This window comes from Cornus florida, unplaced genomic scaffold (assembly GCF_030987335.1).
Source record: "Cornus florida cultivar Cherokee Brave unplaced genomic scaffold, ASM3098733v1 CherokeeBrave_3.0.0_Hap2_Chr09, whole genome shotgun sequence".
Taxonomy (NCBI): domain Eukaryota; kingdom Viridiplantae; phylum Streptophyta; class Magnoliopsida; order Cornales; family Cornaceae; genus Cornus; species Cornus florida.
This window is the reverse complement of record NW_026775579.1, coordinates 88,818,806-88,839,207: the sequence shown is the minus strand read 5'-3', so window position 1 is coordinate 88,839,207 and position 20,402 is coordinate 88,818,806. Positions and strand designations below refer to the sequence as shown.

The window sequence follows — 20,402 nt, the reverse complement described above, 5'->3', positions numbered from 1 at the left end:
TATTTCAATTTCGTCCATTCATAAATTATTATTATTATTATTATTTTTACAACAATTCATAAATTAATTCGACGATATCATACAAATACTTTTACCTAGACAGCATAGTTTGAATTTGCCAATCACTAGATTGACGGGTTAATTTGGGTTGTCTCATTTGCCTATGGAGTGTGGAGCCTTGAATATTTGTTGGTCTCGGCTGGCCCAGTCCAGCAGCATGAAATGGATATCCAGAACTGGGCCGAGGACCACCAGTACCATACATCTTTTTCAAGTGTACTAGCAATGAATGATCTATAAATCGGACTCGATATGCAATTTCAGCCCAATCATATTAAATTATTATAAAGTACCACACCGACAATTCGAAAGTTCAGTCTTTGTTGTGCCACCATAGAAGAATGTAATGTAGAATTTCTTTTGACTTTTTGCTTCCCAATTGGTGTAATGAAGTGTTCAACCTAATATACCCTCCACCTAACCTAGTGAATTACTTCATAATTAACATTTTTTATTTTGAAAACTAGAAATGAAAAATAATAATAATTTTCAAAAAATCAATCTAGAGCCCATCACTGGGTGAGTCAAGATCAAAATGGCTTTCATTTTGCTTACAAAGTTTAGTTCTACTCCTTACAAAAGTTGATCCATTTAATGCTCACTAATCATTGAAAATTTAATTTAATGCTGAAAATAATATTAGAACTAACTATTTGACTTAGTTTTCCTCAATTGAATACAACCGCAGCAATCATATAACCTCTAACTATCTAATAAGTGTATTTAATTTTTCTAAAAGTCTAAAATAATAAATAATAATAATTTTTATTAATTTAATTTTACTTAAATTGATGAGTATGGTTTGTTTATCTTTTTTTCCCTCAAAAAAGTGAGATCCTCTGTAACACTAAATGTTGTATCCAATCTGACGGTCTAAAAGTATTAATCGATAATTTATAAACCGTCGAATATAATAGCAGGATCCAACTCCCTTTCTACTGTAATTCAATTGTATTTTTATTTCTTCTTTATAATTCAATGATAATTATTGTTTGAATTTTATTTATTCTTCATAATTCAACGATAATTATTATTTCTTTCCTTTCTTATCTAAATTTTAGTTACCATTTTACCACTTGTTACCATCTTAGATTTGCAACGTGAATAAAAGAAAGAAAATAATAATAATAATTAACGAACCACGACGTACCAACAGTACACTCTCTCTCTCTCTCTTCTCTCGCATATATTCTGCTCTCAGCACATCGAAATATTTATCCATGTCCTCATAGAACTCAAACTCTCTCTCTTCGTGCAAATCCAGGGGTAGCTGCCACATCTCTTCATTCGATTCGTTTATCGGAATCGTAATCGCAATTAATTGTCGAGGTTCGATTCAGATCTGCACAGATCACGGTAAGTTCTCGACCTGTTTATTCCTGTTTCTTTGGATCTGATTGAGTTTGCAGTTCTGATTGGTTGATTTGTTGGATTTGATTCTCATTGTTCTCAATAGGTCAACTTTATGTGAAATTTTATTGAATTTGATAGTTTATGGATATGTTCTCAATGCCAAGTGTAGTTTTTGATTCTTGTTTGTGATAGATCTGTGTGTCACAGTTGTGTGAGCTGTCATTTTCTGTATGTTGCAGTTAAGTTTATTGGAAAGATGATAAATTAATGCAATTTCCAGTTTTTTGGCTAGCTTTCATTATGTTTTTAGTTCAATCTAATTCTTGGAAAAATTTTGGAAGTGAGAAAATGAAAATTTTGAATCTTATGATCTGCTTTTTTAATATAATTTCTTTAATGATAGAAATAAGTTTAGCCAAATGACTGTATTATTCTAAATTGAGCTGAGGTGTTTGTTTTTGTTTTTTTTGTTTAGTATGATTTCTATCCTTTTCATTCATTTTCGCAGCAATTAAATGGATCATCGAGCTCAATTACGCTGATTGATCTATTCCATTGTGTGGTTTTCATTATGTTGCCTATGCTGCAGTGTTAAAGTAGTGTCGGCAGAGTATAAGTTGCTTGTTCTGATATGTTTTATTACCCTTGGCTGTCAATGAAGTGGTTACATTATTGGTAGCCGAGCTAAATTTAAATGCATGCCTTCTCGTCGGTAGTTTCTGACTGGGACCATGGCTTCATAACTTTTATGCTATCAGATGTTATACGCATAATGTATCTCACACTGTTTTTCCCTGTTAAGATGGTTTTTTCTTCATCAATAACACCTAAAATTATGTTTGTTGATTGACAATTTGACACGGTTAGTTATCTATTCATACTACTGTTCTTCGGTTGAATCTGTGTTGAAAACTATATCATGTTACTATTACATTCCCGTATAACTTTGGTGGAATTGGGAATTAAACACACACATATATATCACAGTTTGGATTTTAAGGAATTATATTCCTGGTAAAATGGTCTGTGGTTTTCGGGTTGACATTTAATAATCCTGCATCTGTTTGGATCTCAAATTTGGAGATCAAACATTAATTCTCTGTTTAATTTAAGGCTGATGGTTTTATTAAGCAGTCTGTTTTGTTGTTTAGAAATTTTGTATACTGTTTCCATCTTAAATTCTAAAAGAAAATGTTTCCTAAAGTGAGTCATATACTTGTATTAGGCTCAATTCAATGGAGGTGTTTGTTGTTGTTTCATATATTTCTTCCATTTTGCTAGATTTTCTCAGTAATCAGTTTGATCATAGAGCTCCACTTGAACAGCTTGCTTGACTATTCTTCGTAGATGACATGCTCTGCAAATTATATTGATAGGTACTTATCAAAAAAAAAAATTATATTGATAGGTTCTTGGTTTTGCTTCACAGGTTTCTCAGCCAGGTTATTTTCATTACTGAACTGTGTAGATCTGGAAAAAAAATTGGTGTCAGTATCTGTTGGAATTGGAACCAAATATTTAGTAGGATTTCATTGCCAATCATCATAGCTATGAAAGCCATGTTGTGATATATGATAACTGAAGTGAAGTAGAAGCTCTATTTGAAGATTTCAAAACTGCATTAATGATGAGGGGAAGATCAGATGGAGGGCAAAAGAAGAGGTTGTTCACTTCCGTATGTGTCGTGGCAATCTTTCTTGTCTTTCTTTATGTATATTTTGGTTCTCATAATCATGGTGAGTCAGCTCTAGAGTATGGCCGGTCTTTGAGGAAACTTGGGTCATCTTATTTGGGTGGGGATGAAGATAGTGATCTTGGCAGCAAGCAAGATGAATCTTCAACAAGGTTTGGGCAGGAAGACGGAGAAGATGGTATCACACCAAAGAGCTTTCCTGTACGTTTTTTTATAGCTAAGAAGGATTATAAACCCCTTCCCCCTCCCCATTTTCTTGGAATAAGTTGACCTCTACATTGTTCATTTGTTTTCTGTGTCTGGTTTGTTTTATTGACAATATTTAGTGCTTTGTTTTGCTTTTGAAGGTTTGTGATGATCGACATTCGGAATTAATTCCTTGCCTAGACAGGAATCTTATATACCAAATGAGATTGAAGTTGGATCTATCTTTGATGGAGCACTATGAACGACATTGCCCTCCACCCGAGAGGCGATACAATTGCTTGATTCCTCCACCACCAGGGTATAAGGTGAGAATATACCTATGCATGGTAGAAATGATGTTGAATTATTCTGTTAGAATTCAGTTAATTTCCAACTATTTGTTGTTCTTTTACCGTTACAGATCCCAATCAAGTGGCCTAAAAGTAGAGATGAAGTGTGGAAAGCAAACATACCTCATACTCACCTTGCACATGAGAAGTCTGACCAAAACTGGATGGTTGTAAAAGGTGAGAAGATAGTGTTTCCTGGGGGAGGCACTCATTTTCATTACGGAGCAGATAAGTACATCGCTTCACTTGCAAATGTAAGACTTCTGATCCTTAAACCAGAAACAGCTAGCCAATGAAACATGACTCGTTCATTATGAATATGTTGTGTGAACTATATCTGTTAATCTTGTATAGTTGGGATTTGGGAAAAGGCTTTGTTAAGTTGAATTACGTTTATCAGTCTATCCCGTTTTGGTTAATGCACTTCTTGTATTTCTTTTTTCGTCACAAAGATACTTATGGTTCTGACTTGCAGATGCTCAACTTTTCGAAAAATAATTTAAACAACGAGGGAAGGCTTCGGACAGTTCTTGATGTTGGCTGCGGTGTTGCAAGTTTTGGAGCTTATCTTCTTTCTTCTGATATATTAACAATGTCCTTGGCACCTAATGACGTGCATCAAAATCAGATCCAGTTTGCTCTAGAGAGAGGAATTCCTGCATATCTTGGAGTTTTGGGGACAAAGAGGCTTCCTTATCCAAGCAGATCTTTTGAACTTGCTCACTGTTCTCGTTGTAGGATTGACTGGCTTCAAAGGGATGGAATTCTTCTGCTCGAGTTAGATCGGGTGCTCAGACCAGGAGGCTATTTTGCCTACTCATCTCCTGAAGCATATGCGCAAGATGAAGAGGATCTTAGAATATGGAGACAGATGAGTGCACTTGTGGAGCGCATGTGTTGGAAAATAGCAGTCAAAAGGAACCAAACTGTCATTTGGGTTAAACCTTTAACAAATGATTGTTATTTGGAAAGAGAGCCTGGTACTCAACCTCCTCTCTGCCGGTCTGATAATGACCCAGACGCAGCATGGGGTGTGCCGATGGAACCATGCATTACCCCTTACTCTGACCGTAAGTGTTTTTCTCTTTTATCGCTCGTCATAATTGTTGTTCCCCTGACTGAACGACATTGTTAGAGGAGATGGTCAAAATTGCTTTATTTTAAATTGGAAGGTTTAGGTGCCTAGTTAGCTTAACATTGCTTAAAAACATCTTTCGGTGCATTGGCATCAATTTATTTGTAAGAAATCTAGTTTTTAGTCAATAAATAATTGTTGAGCTTTTTTCCTAATAACCATATTCAGTGGACAGAGTTGTTTCTGAAACTAAATCTGAACTCTTTTATAGAAAGATGAAAATTCAGAGTTAAGGGTAGGTTATGGTGAGTATTTTGATTTATAGAGTTAATTTCCAGACCGTATGGCAGACGGGAGAAATTAGATTGGAAATCTATAGCGATTAACACTTTACCTTCTTTAGTGAACTCCACTAGCCTATGGTTTAATTGGGATTTTTGTACTCTCTCTATGCTCTGATTTTTTGACTGTTTTACGTACTTAATACTTGGGTTCAGTGGCATATACGCACACCATTCCACATCATTTCTACCCCATGTCTTTCCATTTTATCTGTGAATGAGTTATGGGTTGTTGGACTCCTTCCCTCCCGTCCTTTTTATTGAAAATTTTTTCTGGGTCAGTGTGACTCAGTCACCATCTGCCTTTCAGGCTTTTGCTCTTTTACCTGTAAGGTTTCAATAATTACTGATATTTTAATATTTTGTTCAATGGAAAGTCACGGAAAATCTTTGTGTCGACACGGCAAATATAATGAGTTGCCTTTCCATTTCATATTGATAAAATATCTAAACCGTATGGAGTGTTTGGTTTGGCTGTTGCTTTATTATTGTTTGTGTTGTAAAATGTGATTTTTTTTACTCTTCACATAGCAGTATCACCATCTTCAGTTTTTAACCTAGAAGGCTTTCACTTTATAGAATATGTTGGAGGCAACTTTTGTTTTACGATCAAATTTTACATTATGTTCCTCATGAATCTAAGGAATAGGTCTGCCACATATAAATAATTCAAAATTAATACAGATTTTGGTTCCAACAGTTGTTAGTCTTTCAGTTTCGTTTTAGAGCTTTGAATCTTCGTTTTTTTTTTTTTTTTGGATTGTGTGGCATGTCTTGTATCCCTTTTGATACAAGTTGTGTACTCCTCACATTAAGTGAATCTGGCCTGTAACGCAAGCTATTCAGCACCAGCCAGTTAAATAGATTGAACTACGATCCCTTATATTTTATCTGCAATACTAATTGAAAAAATATATGTTTGGCCCTTTTGTGATGTCATTAAGTGAAAGAATACTGTACACCTAATATTTTCGTTCTTCTTTTCAGATGACCACAGCACTGGGGGAAGTGGATTGGCTCCTTGGCCAGCTCGATCAACTGCTGCTCCTCCCCGTCTCGCTGATTTTGGCTATTCAACTGGAATGTTTGAAAAGGACACGGTAATCTGAGGCATACTCTTATCTTCTGCATCTTTAGTTTGCTCGTAATTCAGTGCTGTTTGCCTTTGCAAATCATGTGCAATGAAGAAACAGAAAGAACTGAACGGAGTTTAAATATTGCTGGCTTTATGCAGGAACTTTGGCGTCGGAGGGTTGAGAATTACTGGAATCTATTAAGTCCAAAAATTAAATCTGACACTCTACGGAACTTGATGGACATGAAAGCAAATCTGGGGTCATTTGGAGCTGCTCTGAAGGACAAAGATGTTTGGGTGATGAATGTTGTCCCTGAGGATGGACCAAACACACTCAAGTTGGTGTATGATAGGGGCCTGATTGGCTCAGTTCACAACTGGTATGTAGCTCAACTTGTCATGAACCTTAATCTTAATGTAATTCTGTCCTTCCAACTCAGGACAAACGTATTTTTCCTGCTGGTCCTAGGAGCTATTTCCCAACAAAATAGATTCTAAGAGGTTTATGGGCTGCTTGGTTTAGTTTTCTGAGAACATTATCTAATAACTGAAATAGAATATAGTTTGAAAATTCATTTGGTTGACAGTTCCCTGAAAACCGAGCTAAAAAAGGTGTAATTTGTTGAAAATTCTTTTATAATACTCTGAAAATTAATTTATATTCTCAGAATTCTTGAAAGCTGTTTTAAGAGAACTGAACTAAACAGTCCTTAATAATTATTTGTTGTTCTTGTTGTTAGCATCCCTGTGAGGGGTTGGAGCTATATTATTATGTGCCCTTGAGATATCGAGGAATTGAAAGTAAGAATTTAGAAAGCCTAGTTAAATGATGCCTTGTTTTCTACCACATCCTGGTGATAATTGTTTCTGATGCAACTCCTGGAACCATATTTCATTTTGTAAATTGATAACAAGTTTCATTTGCTGAATTTTCACATCCTAGATAGCTTCACCTAAATAATGGTGCATTTCTTTCTCAATTGAACTTGGATCAAGTTTATAGATTTTGAAAATTTTCACTCGATGATTTGTACATAGGTGCGAAGCCTTCTCAACATACCCCCGGACTTACGATCTACTCCATGCTTGGACTGTGTTTTCCGACATTGAGAAGAAAGGCTGTAGTGCTGAGGATCTGCTGATTGAGATGGATCGCATTCTCAGGCCTACAGGTTTTATTATTATCCGGGACAAACAACCAGTGATAGAGTTTGTGAAAAGGTATCTACAAGCATTGCACTGGGAAGCAGTGGCAACGGCTGATTCCTCTTCGGACTCAGACCAGGACGGGGATGACTTTGTCTTTGTCATCCAAAAGAAGCTGTGGCTGACAAGCGAAAGCCTGAGGGAATCAGACTAAGGCAACACAACCTCTTTGTTCGTGATTCATATTATTTCCTGCTCTCAGGGTTTACGAAGCATTTCCTAAGAGCAACGGGGTAATCAGTTTCATTTTGTAGCATTAACTGATGTTTTACTGTATCTTCCTTGTTTTTACAGCTTCTCTTATTTTGATTTAGTTGATGAGCAATAGACTACCATCATATCTATAGGCTATTTTTCTACACTTTCCTTTTGGTTGTTTTTCTATTGTGCCTTATGAAAGCCACTGCAGCAAATGATCAATAATCCAAACATGGAAGATATGTTGTTTAAAACGCTATCAAGTGGCTCTTGAATTCATTTATAATTTATAAACGAATGCTCTACTGCTTCACCACTGTGAATTTCATTTTCTTGTTTTCCTGTGGTTCTTAATTATGCTATTGAGAACTTTATATATATATATTGGATGGGGCATTTTCTTTCTCAACATGCATTTTATATGCTTTGATCATCTTCTGAATTTGAGTATCTCATTCACGGTAAAACCGTAGCATTTCATTGTAAGAAATCATTCTTGAATGGGGACCATTTAAGTAAGATGGTAGTAGTCTCAAAAACAATCCAAAATTCTTAATTTGTCTTTTCATTACTAATTTAGTATCTAAGAATGATAATGAAGAAGAAATGTGATAAAGTTTGTATTCCTGTAATGAATCCATTTTGGGATTCCTTCCTTTTTTGGCTTGCTTGATTATACTTCGGCACAATTCAAATGGGAAAGGTTATGGCCTCATATATGGTAGTGGGTAAAAAATTTCATCTAACAACTTAAGGTTTTGGCTCAAATGGATAGCGTCTTAAAAAAAATTCGTCGAACAACTTAAGGTTGTCAAGCCAATAGCAAGCGCCGGGCCGATGCATTTTGCTTTCACTGCAAAATATAACGAAGACTGTTGAAATGGGGATTCTTTGTTAAATCGAGGGACGAGTAAATTGGATCAAGAATTTGAGATATGTCTAATAATATTTGTATATTTTAAGAAATCTTAAATGAACAAGGTTAAAATTCACTTAGGGTCCTTTGGACCAAAGGGCTTGCAGCCCAGAAGTGTAAATTTTTATTTTTATTTTTATTTTTCATGCTAGGAATGTTAGATTAGAAATTAGCAAAACTTTCTATTAGAGCAGGTCCAATGGACAAAAATTCGTCGATTTTGGGCCAGGTTTGTATATTGGACTGCTCCAATGGAGTCTCCAAAAATTGGGCCCCACCCAATGGATCGCGGAATGGCCCGCATTCATTTTCTTTTAATTTTTTTATTCTGGCCCAAAACTGACATTTAGCCCAAAACATTGTTCCTAAGGGCATGTTTGTCTAAAAAAAAAAAAAGAAAAAAATTAGTTTTTTGGCTGATTTTGGTCTCTTTTTTTTCTTTTTCTTTTTTCCTCAAAATAATTGAACCAAAGAACCGTTAAGGCACTATTTGGCTGACACAAACAGTGCCTTAAAGGCTTTTTTGGGCAAAAAAAAGTTTAAAAAAAATAGATAAAAATGCTTTTTTTTAAAAAATTTGCTTTTTAAAATATTCCTACTGACATATAGCCGTTTTAGGCACTGTTTGGCTGACCTAAACAAAGCCTTAACGACTATATTGGCACAAAAACCTATTTTTTGAAAACCTGTTTTTCCTAGTTGTTATGTTTTTAATTCATGTCGTATTGTATTGTTTTTTATTTTTATTGTATTATTTAAATTTATGTAGTATCGTATTGTTTTTAATAATAAATATTGTATTGTTTAAATTTTTGTAGTATCGTATTGTTTTTAATAATAAATATTGTATTATTTAAAATTTTTTTTATGATATAGCCGTTCTAAAAATATAGCCGTTAGGAAAAAGTTAAAAAATAAAATTTATTACAAATTTAAAAAATATTAATATTTTTGAAGAGCGAAAATGTACCATTTAAGTACATCCGATAGCTAAAATTTAGAAATTCTAAAACTCTAATGTGGTTATGGGAAATGCTAACGTGGCTATTAAAAAATGATGATGTAGCAAATTCAGAGAGCCTAAATTCAGAGAGCCTATTAAAAATGCTCTAATAATTTTGGAGTACATTTAACCCATCATACAAATAACATAAAAATAAAAAATCTTTTGGGACACTAGAAAAAATATAAGATGAGGGTAAATTGCACTATACGCAGGTTTGGGTTAAATGTTATCTACAACTTTAGTACTTTTTTCTGACAATGGCACCTTCCAAAATTTTCAAATTAAACAGTCACACGTCAATTACCTTTAAAGCAATATGAAATGTCTAAATTGCCCCTCAATAAAATATTATATTTTGGACCAAAATATCAGCTCAAAGAAATGATCAAAATACCCTTTAGTCAATATACCTTTTAATCTCCTCCATTACGCCCTTATATTTCCTTCTCCGCCGACCACCGCTGGCACAACCAAGTGATAAAAACAAAATTAAAATTTTTAATATATATAATCAATTTGTATATATATATATATATATACATATGTATATTATATAGGGACAAGTGAAGGATATATTTTGTGTAGCACTTTTACACCTATTTGAAAAAGTGTGCAAAAAACACCCATAATCTTTTCATATTGTGCAAAAATACCCCTCTAACATAAATTAATGTTGTAATACCCGTTTTTCCTTATTTCTCTTCTGAAAATGTCCAAGGAGGCATATATGCTACTAATTTCATAGCATAGGAGTATTACATGCACATTACCTTATATATATATATATATATATATATATATATTTAAAAAAAAAATTTCTCTATATATATCTCTAAACATCTTTGTTTAAACTTTGAGAATTTGTAGAATAAGGAGTTTAATTTTTTGAGATTTCAGTTTACTCTTTTATAAATAAAAAAAAAATTCTTTATTATTATTTTTTTTTTTGTACACAAAAAAATATAAATAAATAAATAAAATCCCCAATATTATTGTGCATTGATTTTTGGAATTTGAAATAATCTTTTTTTTTTTTTAGTTTGCACTTTTTTTTTGTTTTTTATTTTCTATTTTTATCTTTTACTTTTTTTTTATTTTTTATTTTTATTTTTATTTGCCCATTGTCGACGTCCTTAGATAATGTCATTTTCTATCATCATCATCTCCTTTTATACATATACATATATACGTGTGTGTGTGTATATATATATATATATATATATATATAGAAAGTGAATGGGGAATAGGAGGGCGATGGGTGGGTTGGCGTCGCCCTGGGCATCAAATTAGGTATCAATAGTCCAATAAGACCATGCTGACATTTCAAAAGCTAATCAAGTTTGTTATTAACTGGTGATATAATGGTACAGTCTTGTTTGGCACTCCCCTACAATCCCTCGTATGAAGTTTAATTTATGGTTGGCAGTGCAAGGTAGGCTCCCAACATTGGATTGCAAATCCATGGCAAAACACCATAACTCGTGTTCTCTTTGTCACAACAGCCCTGAATCTCAAGATCATTTGTTCATCAACTGCTGTTTCATCTCCCCAATTTGAAGGTTCCTTAAGTTCAAATGCAAATTCCACCCTTCAATCACAAATTGAAAAGCCTTAATATCTTGGATCAACAGCAATTGGAAAAGGAAGACTCCTATGAACTTCATTCGCAAGATTTGCTTCTCAGCCATGGTATACCACACTTGGGAATAACGGAATGAAAGGGTTTTCAAGCAGAAACACTCTACACAGAAGATCGTCCTCCGGAAAATTTGCTCCACTATGTCTTCAATTCTGAAGTTGGGATTTCTAAATAATGCTCAGGTCCAGAAGAATCCTCTCCGACTGGAACGTGTCTCCATCTTACTGTCGCCCCCCTCCAAGGCCTCCGGACTAGCTCTCGCCGGAGTTGAGCTCCTTGCTTGGTCTTACCGGATCGCTCACTAACACCCTCCTTTACCAGTTTCTTTAAACTGTTAATTGAGGTTATTAGTTTTTGGGTTGGGTTTCTCTCTTGTTGGCCCTCTTGGGCTTGTTTCTTGGTCCAAATGGACGTCATGGCCTATTGGCCCACATTGTAAATTCTTCCTTTTTTATTAATATATTTTAGTAGCTTTAAAATCCAAAAAAAAAAAAAAAAAACTGGTGATATAATGAGTCAGTTCGTAACAAAATTTTCTTTTTTTTTTTTCTTTTTATATTTATTTTTTTTTATATATCATAAAATTAAATGTTGGTAAATCAACATTGTACGTGTTATAAAAACTACTATTAAAAAAAATTAAAAAGTAAAAAATAATAAAAGAAGAAAGGGAAGCCCTAAGAGCTTTCATTAGTTTTAATCATTTTATTAAACATTGGAAGACCACTGTATAGATTGGTCAAATAATGATGAGGCTGTCAAGTGGTGTTAATGGCTTTTATTTCTTTTTCCTTTTTTCATTCTTGAGGGTTATTTTGGTTAATTAGTAGGAGGTTATAAAGGTAATTTAATAATTTATATAGATCAATTCAAAAGTTAAAGAATAAGTGCAAACTTTTATGAGAACTAGTTTACCAAATTTAAGATGTCATTGTCCAAAAAGTACAAAAATTATAGATAATTATCTTTAATTAACTTAAACCTGAAGTGTCAGTGCAATTTACCCTTTAACTATAATAGCATGCCAACATTACATGTAAAATAATTGGACCGCACTTTTCTTTAGGAGGAAGGAGAATCAGTTTTAAAGTCGAGAAAAGGACCAGTCCTACATGATGTTGCTAGCCATTCTCATCCCTTTACCCTTTATATGTCTATGTATCCTTTCATCTCCTGATTCATTACTTTATATATATATATATATATAGTTATATATGTGTGTGTGTGTGTGTAAGATGTAGAAAGCTCATGAATCTTTCTCTATTATCATATTCAACATGAAATTTTCAATTTATATATGGAAAAAATATACTGTATATATTTTAAAATATTCAGCCACTCAGTTCAGTTGCATGTGAAAGGCTATAAAAATGCCTAAAGAAAGATAAATTTATATATAGAGAGAGAGAGAGAGAGTTATACATATGTATATATACTTAAGTGTTAAGTAATGGCCTGAGTCAGTATTTTCAAAGTAGATATATTTTCCCTTCTTTGTTGTCTATAATTAATGGCATATTATATTAACATCAAATTAAAAGGATATGAAAATTTTTTTAAAAAAAGAAAAAACAAACAAACAAGAAAAAAAAAGAAGAAAAAGAAAAAAGAACGTATAAACTTGTCCAAATGAGGAATTAATTTGTCCAAGAAATTTTTTTTATAATTGTATATCTAAGTGACTCTTATTCTTCTCTCCATTATATGTAATAAAAATAAAAATAAAAATAAAAATAAAAGGAGAGAGAGAGAGAGAAGTGTGTTAGTATTTACTTTAAAAAAATAAAAAAAATAAAAAAATCCGAAACCTTAGCTTATGGCATAGTGTAAATCTGACATACAAGTAGACATGAATGGGAAGCACATGTAATGTCTTTGTGATTTATGTAACGGCCGGAATCAAGTGGGCATCTAATGTTTTCACAATGTGAGTCCAAACATCTTCTCTCTGGTCACCATGTCAGTTTCTGCATTATGGTATATATGAAACACCAACCTTCTACATTCACATTTTCATATCATGGTGTTTCCTTCTATTTCCCCATTACTGGGAACACATGGACCCAAGCCTCATTATCCACATTTCAACTATTTTCATTATATTTCGAATATATATATATATATTCATTATATGTTTTATTTTTAATCAATGTAAAGCGAACTCATATTTTGAGGTCTAATATCGGAGTCCGAAACTTCTGTCCTAAGGTAGTGTCCATTTTTTAATACATCACATCTGTTTTTCAGTACATTACATTATATATGGCTAAAAAATTATATGTAAAAGTATTAAAAATTATTGCAACGCTACTAGAGTAGTAGAATACCAAATTTTAAAGAGGATTTGAACTGTTATTACCTATGTCACACAGTGAAAGAGGGAGTCGGAGTGAGTGCGAAAATACAAAGGGAAAATTACATATAAATGGAGTCAAAGTTCCATATTTACTTAGAGGCTGAGTCAAAGTTTCATATTTCTCTAAAATGGATTGCTGAGGTGGCACATGATTTTTTACTGTTTAGAAATTGTGGTGCCTAAAATACCCTTCTGCGAAGGTACTACTTTTTCTTCAAAGGTACTACTTTTTTGAACTGAAGGTACTACTTTTTGGTGTCCAGGTACCATGTTTTTTAAACATCCGCGAAGGTACTACTTTTTCTCCGAAGGTACTACTTTTTTGAACGGAAGGTACTACTTTTTTGTTAGGGAAGGGCATTTTAGGCACCACAATTTTCTAAACAGTAAAAAACCATGTGCCACTTCAGCAATCTATTTTAGAGAAATATGGAATTTTGACTCAGTTTCTAAATAAATATGGAATTTTGACTCAGTTTCTAAATAAATATGGAACTTTAACTCCATTTATATGTAATTTTCCCAAATACAAAAATGATATAATCTAAGTTACACAGAGTGAGAATGAGAACAGAAACATTTGCGGAACTAAGAACGAAAACACATTCTAAAGTGTGAGAGCAAAGAAATATGTCACTTTGACTAATACTTGATACATTGATAACAAGTAGTACTAAGATGTAATGGGATAATGTGAGAAACTAGTTGGCATAGCTTTTGTACGTAGCAGTAGTAGCTCTCTACTTCCCCTTTTCTTGTCCACCCAAATGGAAATGGTCCCCAGTGATGCCCTAAATTCAAGGGATCACCCACCCTACTCAAGTTGCCTATGTTGTGGGGCATATTCTCCAAACCTTATCCCTTTTAGAGTTTTGGTAATCAATAAAAAGTCATATTGTTAGGTAAGCAAGATTTCAATGGTACTGGGCATATCTTATGAGCAGTGCATTAACTTCCTATAAAAGGAAACACTTTGGCTTGATTAGGAAAAGTTTAAAACCATAGTATGAACTTTGTTAATACAATGTAATTTTTAATGATATTCTCTCTCTGCTCAAGGACTGTAAGGGTTTATCCTTAGTTTGGACTTCTCGTGAAGGTAATATGGTTGCTCACTTGTTGGGCAAATATGCTTTTAAAGTCGCCATGGAGCGATTTAAAGTGGAGCATATAGCCTTCACAGTTGTTAAATGTTCTTCTTTCCGTTTATATAATTCTTTCTCTTTGATATCTAGTTCCTCTATTTGGTGTTAATATATATATATATATATATATATACACACACACACACACAATGTGATCAATAACTTTGTTATCATTTTTTTTTTCTTTTTATGGCAAAAAAATACGCTCAGACATTCACTTTATTCCTTTGAAAAATGATATAATCTGACCTGATCGATTTTTGCAACATTACTCTATCCCGTTTATAGAATTTAAGTGTATCATCGAGGCAGTATAGGACCAGGGGGCACGTGCCCCTTGTATTTTTTTCTTCTCTTAATTTCTATATATATTTCCCTATAATATGTTTGTATTTTTTATAAATGTGTAAAAATGTCCCCCTGAAAATTTTCCTTCCCTTGTGTACTATATATGTTTTCTTAAAAAAAATTAAATTATTTCATTATATTCCATATATGTAATTTATTTATTTTCCTCATTTCATAAATGTCCACCTATCTCTATATATATATTCTATAAATACTTATATATATATATATATATATTATGTAAATATGTACAATATTTAGTATGCAGTGTCCCCCTCTGAATTTTTTTTTTTTTGACACTTTTTATTTTGAAAAATAAAAAAAAATATCACTAAATTATAGTCTTTGATTTCTTTTGACAAATTCAAAACAATACATCTAACAACTGAGGGTGAAAAATAATATATATATATATATATATATATATATATATATATATATATATATATATATAATGTAAATATGTACAATATTTAGTGTGCAGTGTGCCCCTCTGAAATTTTTTTTTTTTTTTTGACACTTTTTACTTTAAAAAATAAAAAAATATCACTAAATTATAGTCTTTGATTTCTTTTGACAAATTCAAAACAATGCATCTAACAACTGAGGGTGAAAAATAATTTCATCCACTACAATGTGTACCATTGTCACCACCCCTATCACTTTTTGCCAACAGGCTCACCATTAATATTACTACCATTATAAGTTTGAAAATAAGTTTGATTTTTAATTTTGAAACCTTCTTTAGAAAGTGAGATTCTACCGGCCCTAGCTCACACAGGTTGTCATCACCATCTTCGAAGTGTAAGATGTTTCTTTTCTCTTTGACATTTTTCAAAAAGATAAAACCCATCTCTCGCAATTATGACTTCCGAACATTTATCAAATACTAAAGACTTAAGAGGACACTAATTGATGATGTGACACATCCATGCCATCCAGTAAGAAAAAACAATATATCACATGCTTGTAACTATATTTAATTAATTACCACATTGATTGGGTAGAAAAACATAACATCTAATGTCACAATATAATAGCATATATATATATATATATATATATATATATATGTTTATTAATTTATATATTGCCTGGATAGCCTCCTTGTCACCATATCCATTAAAGAGGAAGGTGGTGGGAAAAGAAGTAGAAGAATGTTGTCCATGCATGCACCCAGTGTTTCAGGCGGACATCAAGGCTATTAACATATTCATAATATACTATATATAATTATGTATGTATGTGTAGATGCATATATATATATAAATATATGTACGTATATAGATAATATATTTATTTAACTCCAGTGTCATTGTTAGGGCAATTATTCTTCAACATTCTGTTTAGTGGTCCAGCTCAGCTACATAGTTGCACCGCGTTTTCTTAATACTACTAGTCTATTTTTTAAATACATTTCAATTTGTGTACCTTTAAACGCCCAAATTCTCGCCTTCAATCTATCATGAACCGCTTAACCAAAAAAGTCTACGCTTTATGTGATTTGGTGCTAGGTCACCTTCTTGACCCATATATGTTCCTCCAACTTTCAAGCACCCAAAGTAGTCTCTCTTGCAATCGTATGAGTTTTAGGGTTTAGGTTGACGGGATAATTTGATTGCACATTTTGCTTCAATCTTTTTTTGAAGAAATTCAAGTAATTTAAAGTAGTAGTCCTCAACGTAAATTACCAAAATTTTATTATATTAATCAAATGATCAATAGTATCTTCTCACTGTTCAATATAATAAAAGGATTGAGATTTCAAATTCCCGAATGAACATAATCAATGTGTGAGTTATTTACTAGAGCAAATAATAATAATAAGGAAAATGTGATACTTCACGAATTTTAATTTGTGATTTTATCCTGAATCAGGTGGTTGCTTAGTTGTCAACTTATTTGAATACTACCAAAAGGACATTTGGCCCAATAGTATAACCTCCCCATCCTCAAAGAAAAGGGGAGGATTCGAGCCCCGGCGTGGGTAAAAAAATGTGTGTGTTTGCTTTACTATAAATAAAATAAAATAAAATAAAAACTTATTTGAATACTTTGTATATTTTAAAATTAATTTTTCCAATATAGAAAAAATCTCAATATAGAAAAGAGAGAAAAATAATAAAACTTGTTATTATAGAATCCAAACCTTAAAACTTATGAATATAACCTAATAACATGAATTCAATCTTATCCGTCTATATTTTCTTTTGGGAAACTCTTTCTTTTAAATCTTTAAATAATTAAAATTAAAAGTTACAAATTTTTACCATGAACAAGTGATCTCTTTCTGGTGAATAAGAATCCTAATTTACATAATATACTTTAAAAAAATTATAATTATATATTTATTTGGTATTTTCTAATTACAATTAAATTTTAAAGACATACCCAACAAAGATATATAATTGTTAAAAAACATAGAGAGAATATATATATATATATATATATATATATATACACACACACACACACACGCTTGTATATATATTGAAAAAGATTAAGAAAGGAAAAATAATTAAAGATAGAGAGAGAAAACTTACTATAATTATTCGTTTTTTTCTTTTCCTTCAGTTGATAATTCGTTTTAGTTCTATTTGCTGAAATAGGAAACACAAATGCATAAAGGATTACAGTGTAATATATACTTCGTATTAAATTAGAGGACATTAATATCTTTTTAACTATCACCACATCAGGTTCAAGATCATATCTAAAATTTTAATTCGAGATGTGTAACACCACTCTAATAATAATGATCTAAGGTTTTGTAATGACATATAATATAATACAATGCAATAAGGGTGGCTTAACCCGGTATTAAGGCGAGCAGTCTAAAGTGTCCAATGAGAGAGAAGATGCCCCATAAGAGTGATCTCATTATATTACTTATATAATTTTTGTAATATGTTAATTATGATTCATTTATTGTATTACTTACTATAATAATAATAATAATAATAATAATAATAATAGTAATAATAGGTCCCCCAAATAAGATAAAAGGCTTCATAAAAGTTATATCACTTGTATATTTCTTTTAAGGTATTAATAATGTTTCATTTATTGTATTAATTACCAAAATAATAACAATCCCAATGGTCCGTGGTTGGATAATTTGGTCATCTAAGGCTCCAATCAAAGAAAAGGCTTCATAAAAGTGATATTATTAAATTACTTATATATTTCTCTTAATGTGTTAATTACGCTTTATTTGTTGTATTTATTACCATAATAATAATAATCACAATATTTTGTGGTTGCATAACTAGAGAAGAGCTTTATAAAAGTTCTCTCATTATATTACATATATATTATGCCATATTTATTGTATTAATTACCGTAATAATAATAAAGGAGCTGATATTGGCACTCTACTTTATCCTAAAATGATCCATTCCTTTTTTTTTTTGTCTTCTTAAAATTAAATTACAAAATAATCCCTACCCTATACAGTGTTTAATTCTTATATTTTTAATGCCACTCTTCCAATTCTTTTTTATTTATTTATTTATTAATTTCAATTCATTTGAGTTTTATCTCAAATTCTATCTCCTCTTTTGAACTTTGTTAGGATTCATAATGTTTTCTCTCGTATTAAAATTTGACAACAAAGCTAAAATTTCGATTTTTATTTTGATGTTTTAGCATATATTTTGATTTTCAATTGAAATAAATATTTTTTTTCTATAATTTGATAAGTTTATTTATTTATATAAAAGTTTGTTTCCAACTCAAATACTTCTTATATTTAACAATAAGGTTGCTTGTAAGGGAAGTTCTCCGAACATTGGGAAATCTTGAACATCTCAGGGCAATGTTTCCATTGGAATTGTAGGCAAGAGGCAGTCCTTACTGGCTCTTTTTTAAGGAAGTATAAAAGAATAGCAAGAATTTTTACAGAATTTTTCAAGTCACATCAGGGATTGTATCTATTGTTCTCTGTTTTAAAATAAATATTGATAGAAAGATAATTGTAAGGATGCTCTATATTAGTCAAATTCAACAAGAATAAATAATATGTTCAAAATCAACTCAAAATATATGTTTTAAAATAAGACAGTAGAACAAAATTTATAAAAAATAAAAAATTAGTATAATGAGATTTCCTTGTTTTGAGAAGTTTAGTAACATTGTATTATTACGAAAATCTTCCATTTTTGTGTTTGAAGAGACAATGGAAGGTAACATCAATATAATTTGAAGAAATTTAGTTAAGAATTCTAACCTTAACAAGAGAGAGAGACAATTATAGTAATAAAATTTATAACAACCAAATATTGTTTAGTTTATGAATTCTTTTATAATTTCATCTTAGTAGATAGAATAAATGGAGTGCCTGAGGATAATAGTGGGACGCCAATATCAGTTCCATAATAATACTGTAATAATCACAATGGTTCGTGGTTGTTTAAAGCCCCCAATGAGAGAAAAGCAATGGTTGCGTAAAGCAGTCGTTTAAGGTCTCCAATGAGAGAAGAGCTTCATAAAAGTGCTCTCATTATATTACTTATAAATTATGCCACATTTATTGTACTATTAATTACTATAATAATAATAATCACGATGATTCGTTGTCGTGTAAGGTGATTGTCTAAACCCCCAATAAAATAAGAACTTCATAAAAGTGCTATCATTATACTCCTTATATATATGGCGCATTTTTTTTTATATTAATTATCATAAGAATAATAATAATCACAGTAATTTGTGATTGTGTAAGGTGGCCTCTAAGGTCTCTAATGGGAGGAGTTGCTTTATAAAAGTCATCTCATTATATTATTTATATATTTCTTTTGATGTATTAAGTATGCTTAATTTATATTATTTATATATTTTTTAATGTATTAATTGTGTTTTGTTTATTGAATTACTTACCAAATAAATACATATGCTCTTCTAACTATCAATAAATTTTTTTTTAATAAAATAATTTTATCTTATAATTACTTCACTTTATTCTATGAACAATTTCGCACCTTTTTGACTTATTTTAATTTTAAAATTTTCTTATATATCAATACTTGTTTAACATTATACATCTTGAAATTTGTAATTTATTCACTCTCTTACATAACAATTGCGTATTTGAGTGCATAATTAAATTAACTATCTCTTAAAGCTAAAGACATAAATATCGTTTTCAAATTTTATTGACTTTATTACAAGATACGAAAATAGAATGAATTTTAAATAAAAATTATTAGTATTAATACAACGTAGTTAAAGTAAGAAGACTTTTTAATTTTTAGTGATTTGGCTTTAAATTTTAAATACTGTGAGTGCAATCTCTTGGAAATATTATAAAGTCGAATTCTTTTTGTTTTTTTCTTTAATAGTCACCTGATTATAACATGACAAACTGAAGTCATATGGTGATTTAACATATGTAATAGAAGAGAACAAACATAAGTTTCGTACGTAATTAATTACTATTGTACGTGATCAAACAACA

The 20,402-nt window shown here is 31.3% G+C and overlaps 1 protein-coding gene across 1 annotated transcript; it reads left to right on the top strand.

Annotated features, from left to right (window-relative positions):
• The first annotated feature begins 1,199 nt into the window (after positions 1-1,199).
• Positions 1,200-7,946, top strand: LOC132274982 (probable methyltransferase PMT3). Its single transcript, XM_059776362.1, has 8 exons — positions 1,200-1,416; positions 2,843-3,307; positions 3,454-3,618; positions 3,714-3,896; positions 4,118-4,712; positions 6,046-6,158; positions 6,293-6,513; positions 7,172-7,946. Exons 2-8 carry the CDS (start codon positions 3,038-3,040, stop codon positions 7,491-7,493), a joined length of 1,869 nt encoding a protein of 622 aa, XP_059632345.1. The 5' UTR covers positions 1,200-1,416; positions 2,843-3,037; the 3' UTR covers positions 7,494-7,946.
• Positions 7,947-20,402: the final 12,456 nt, after the last annotated feature.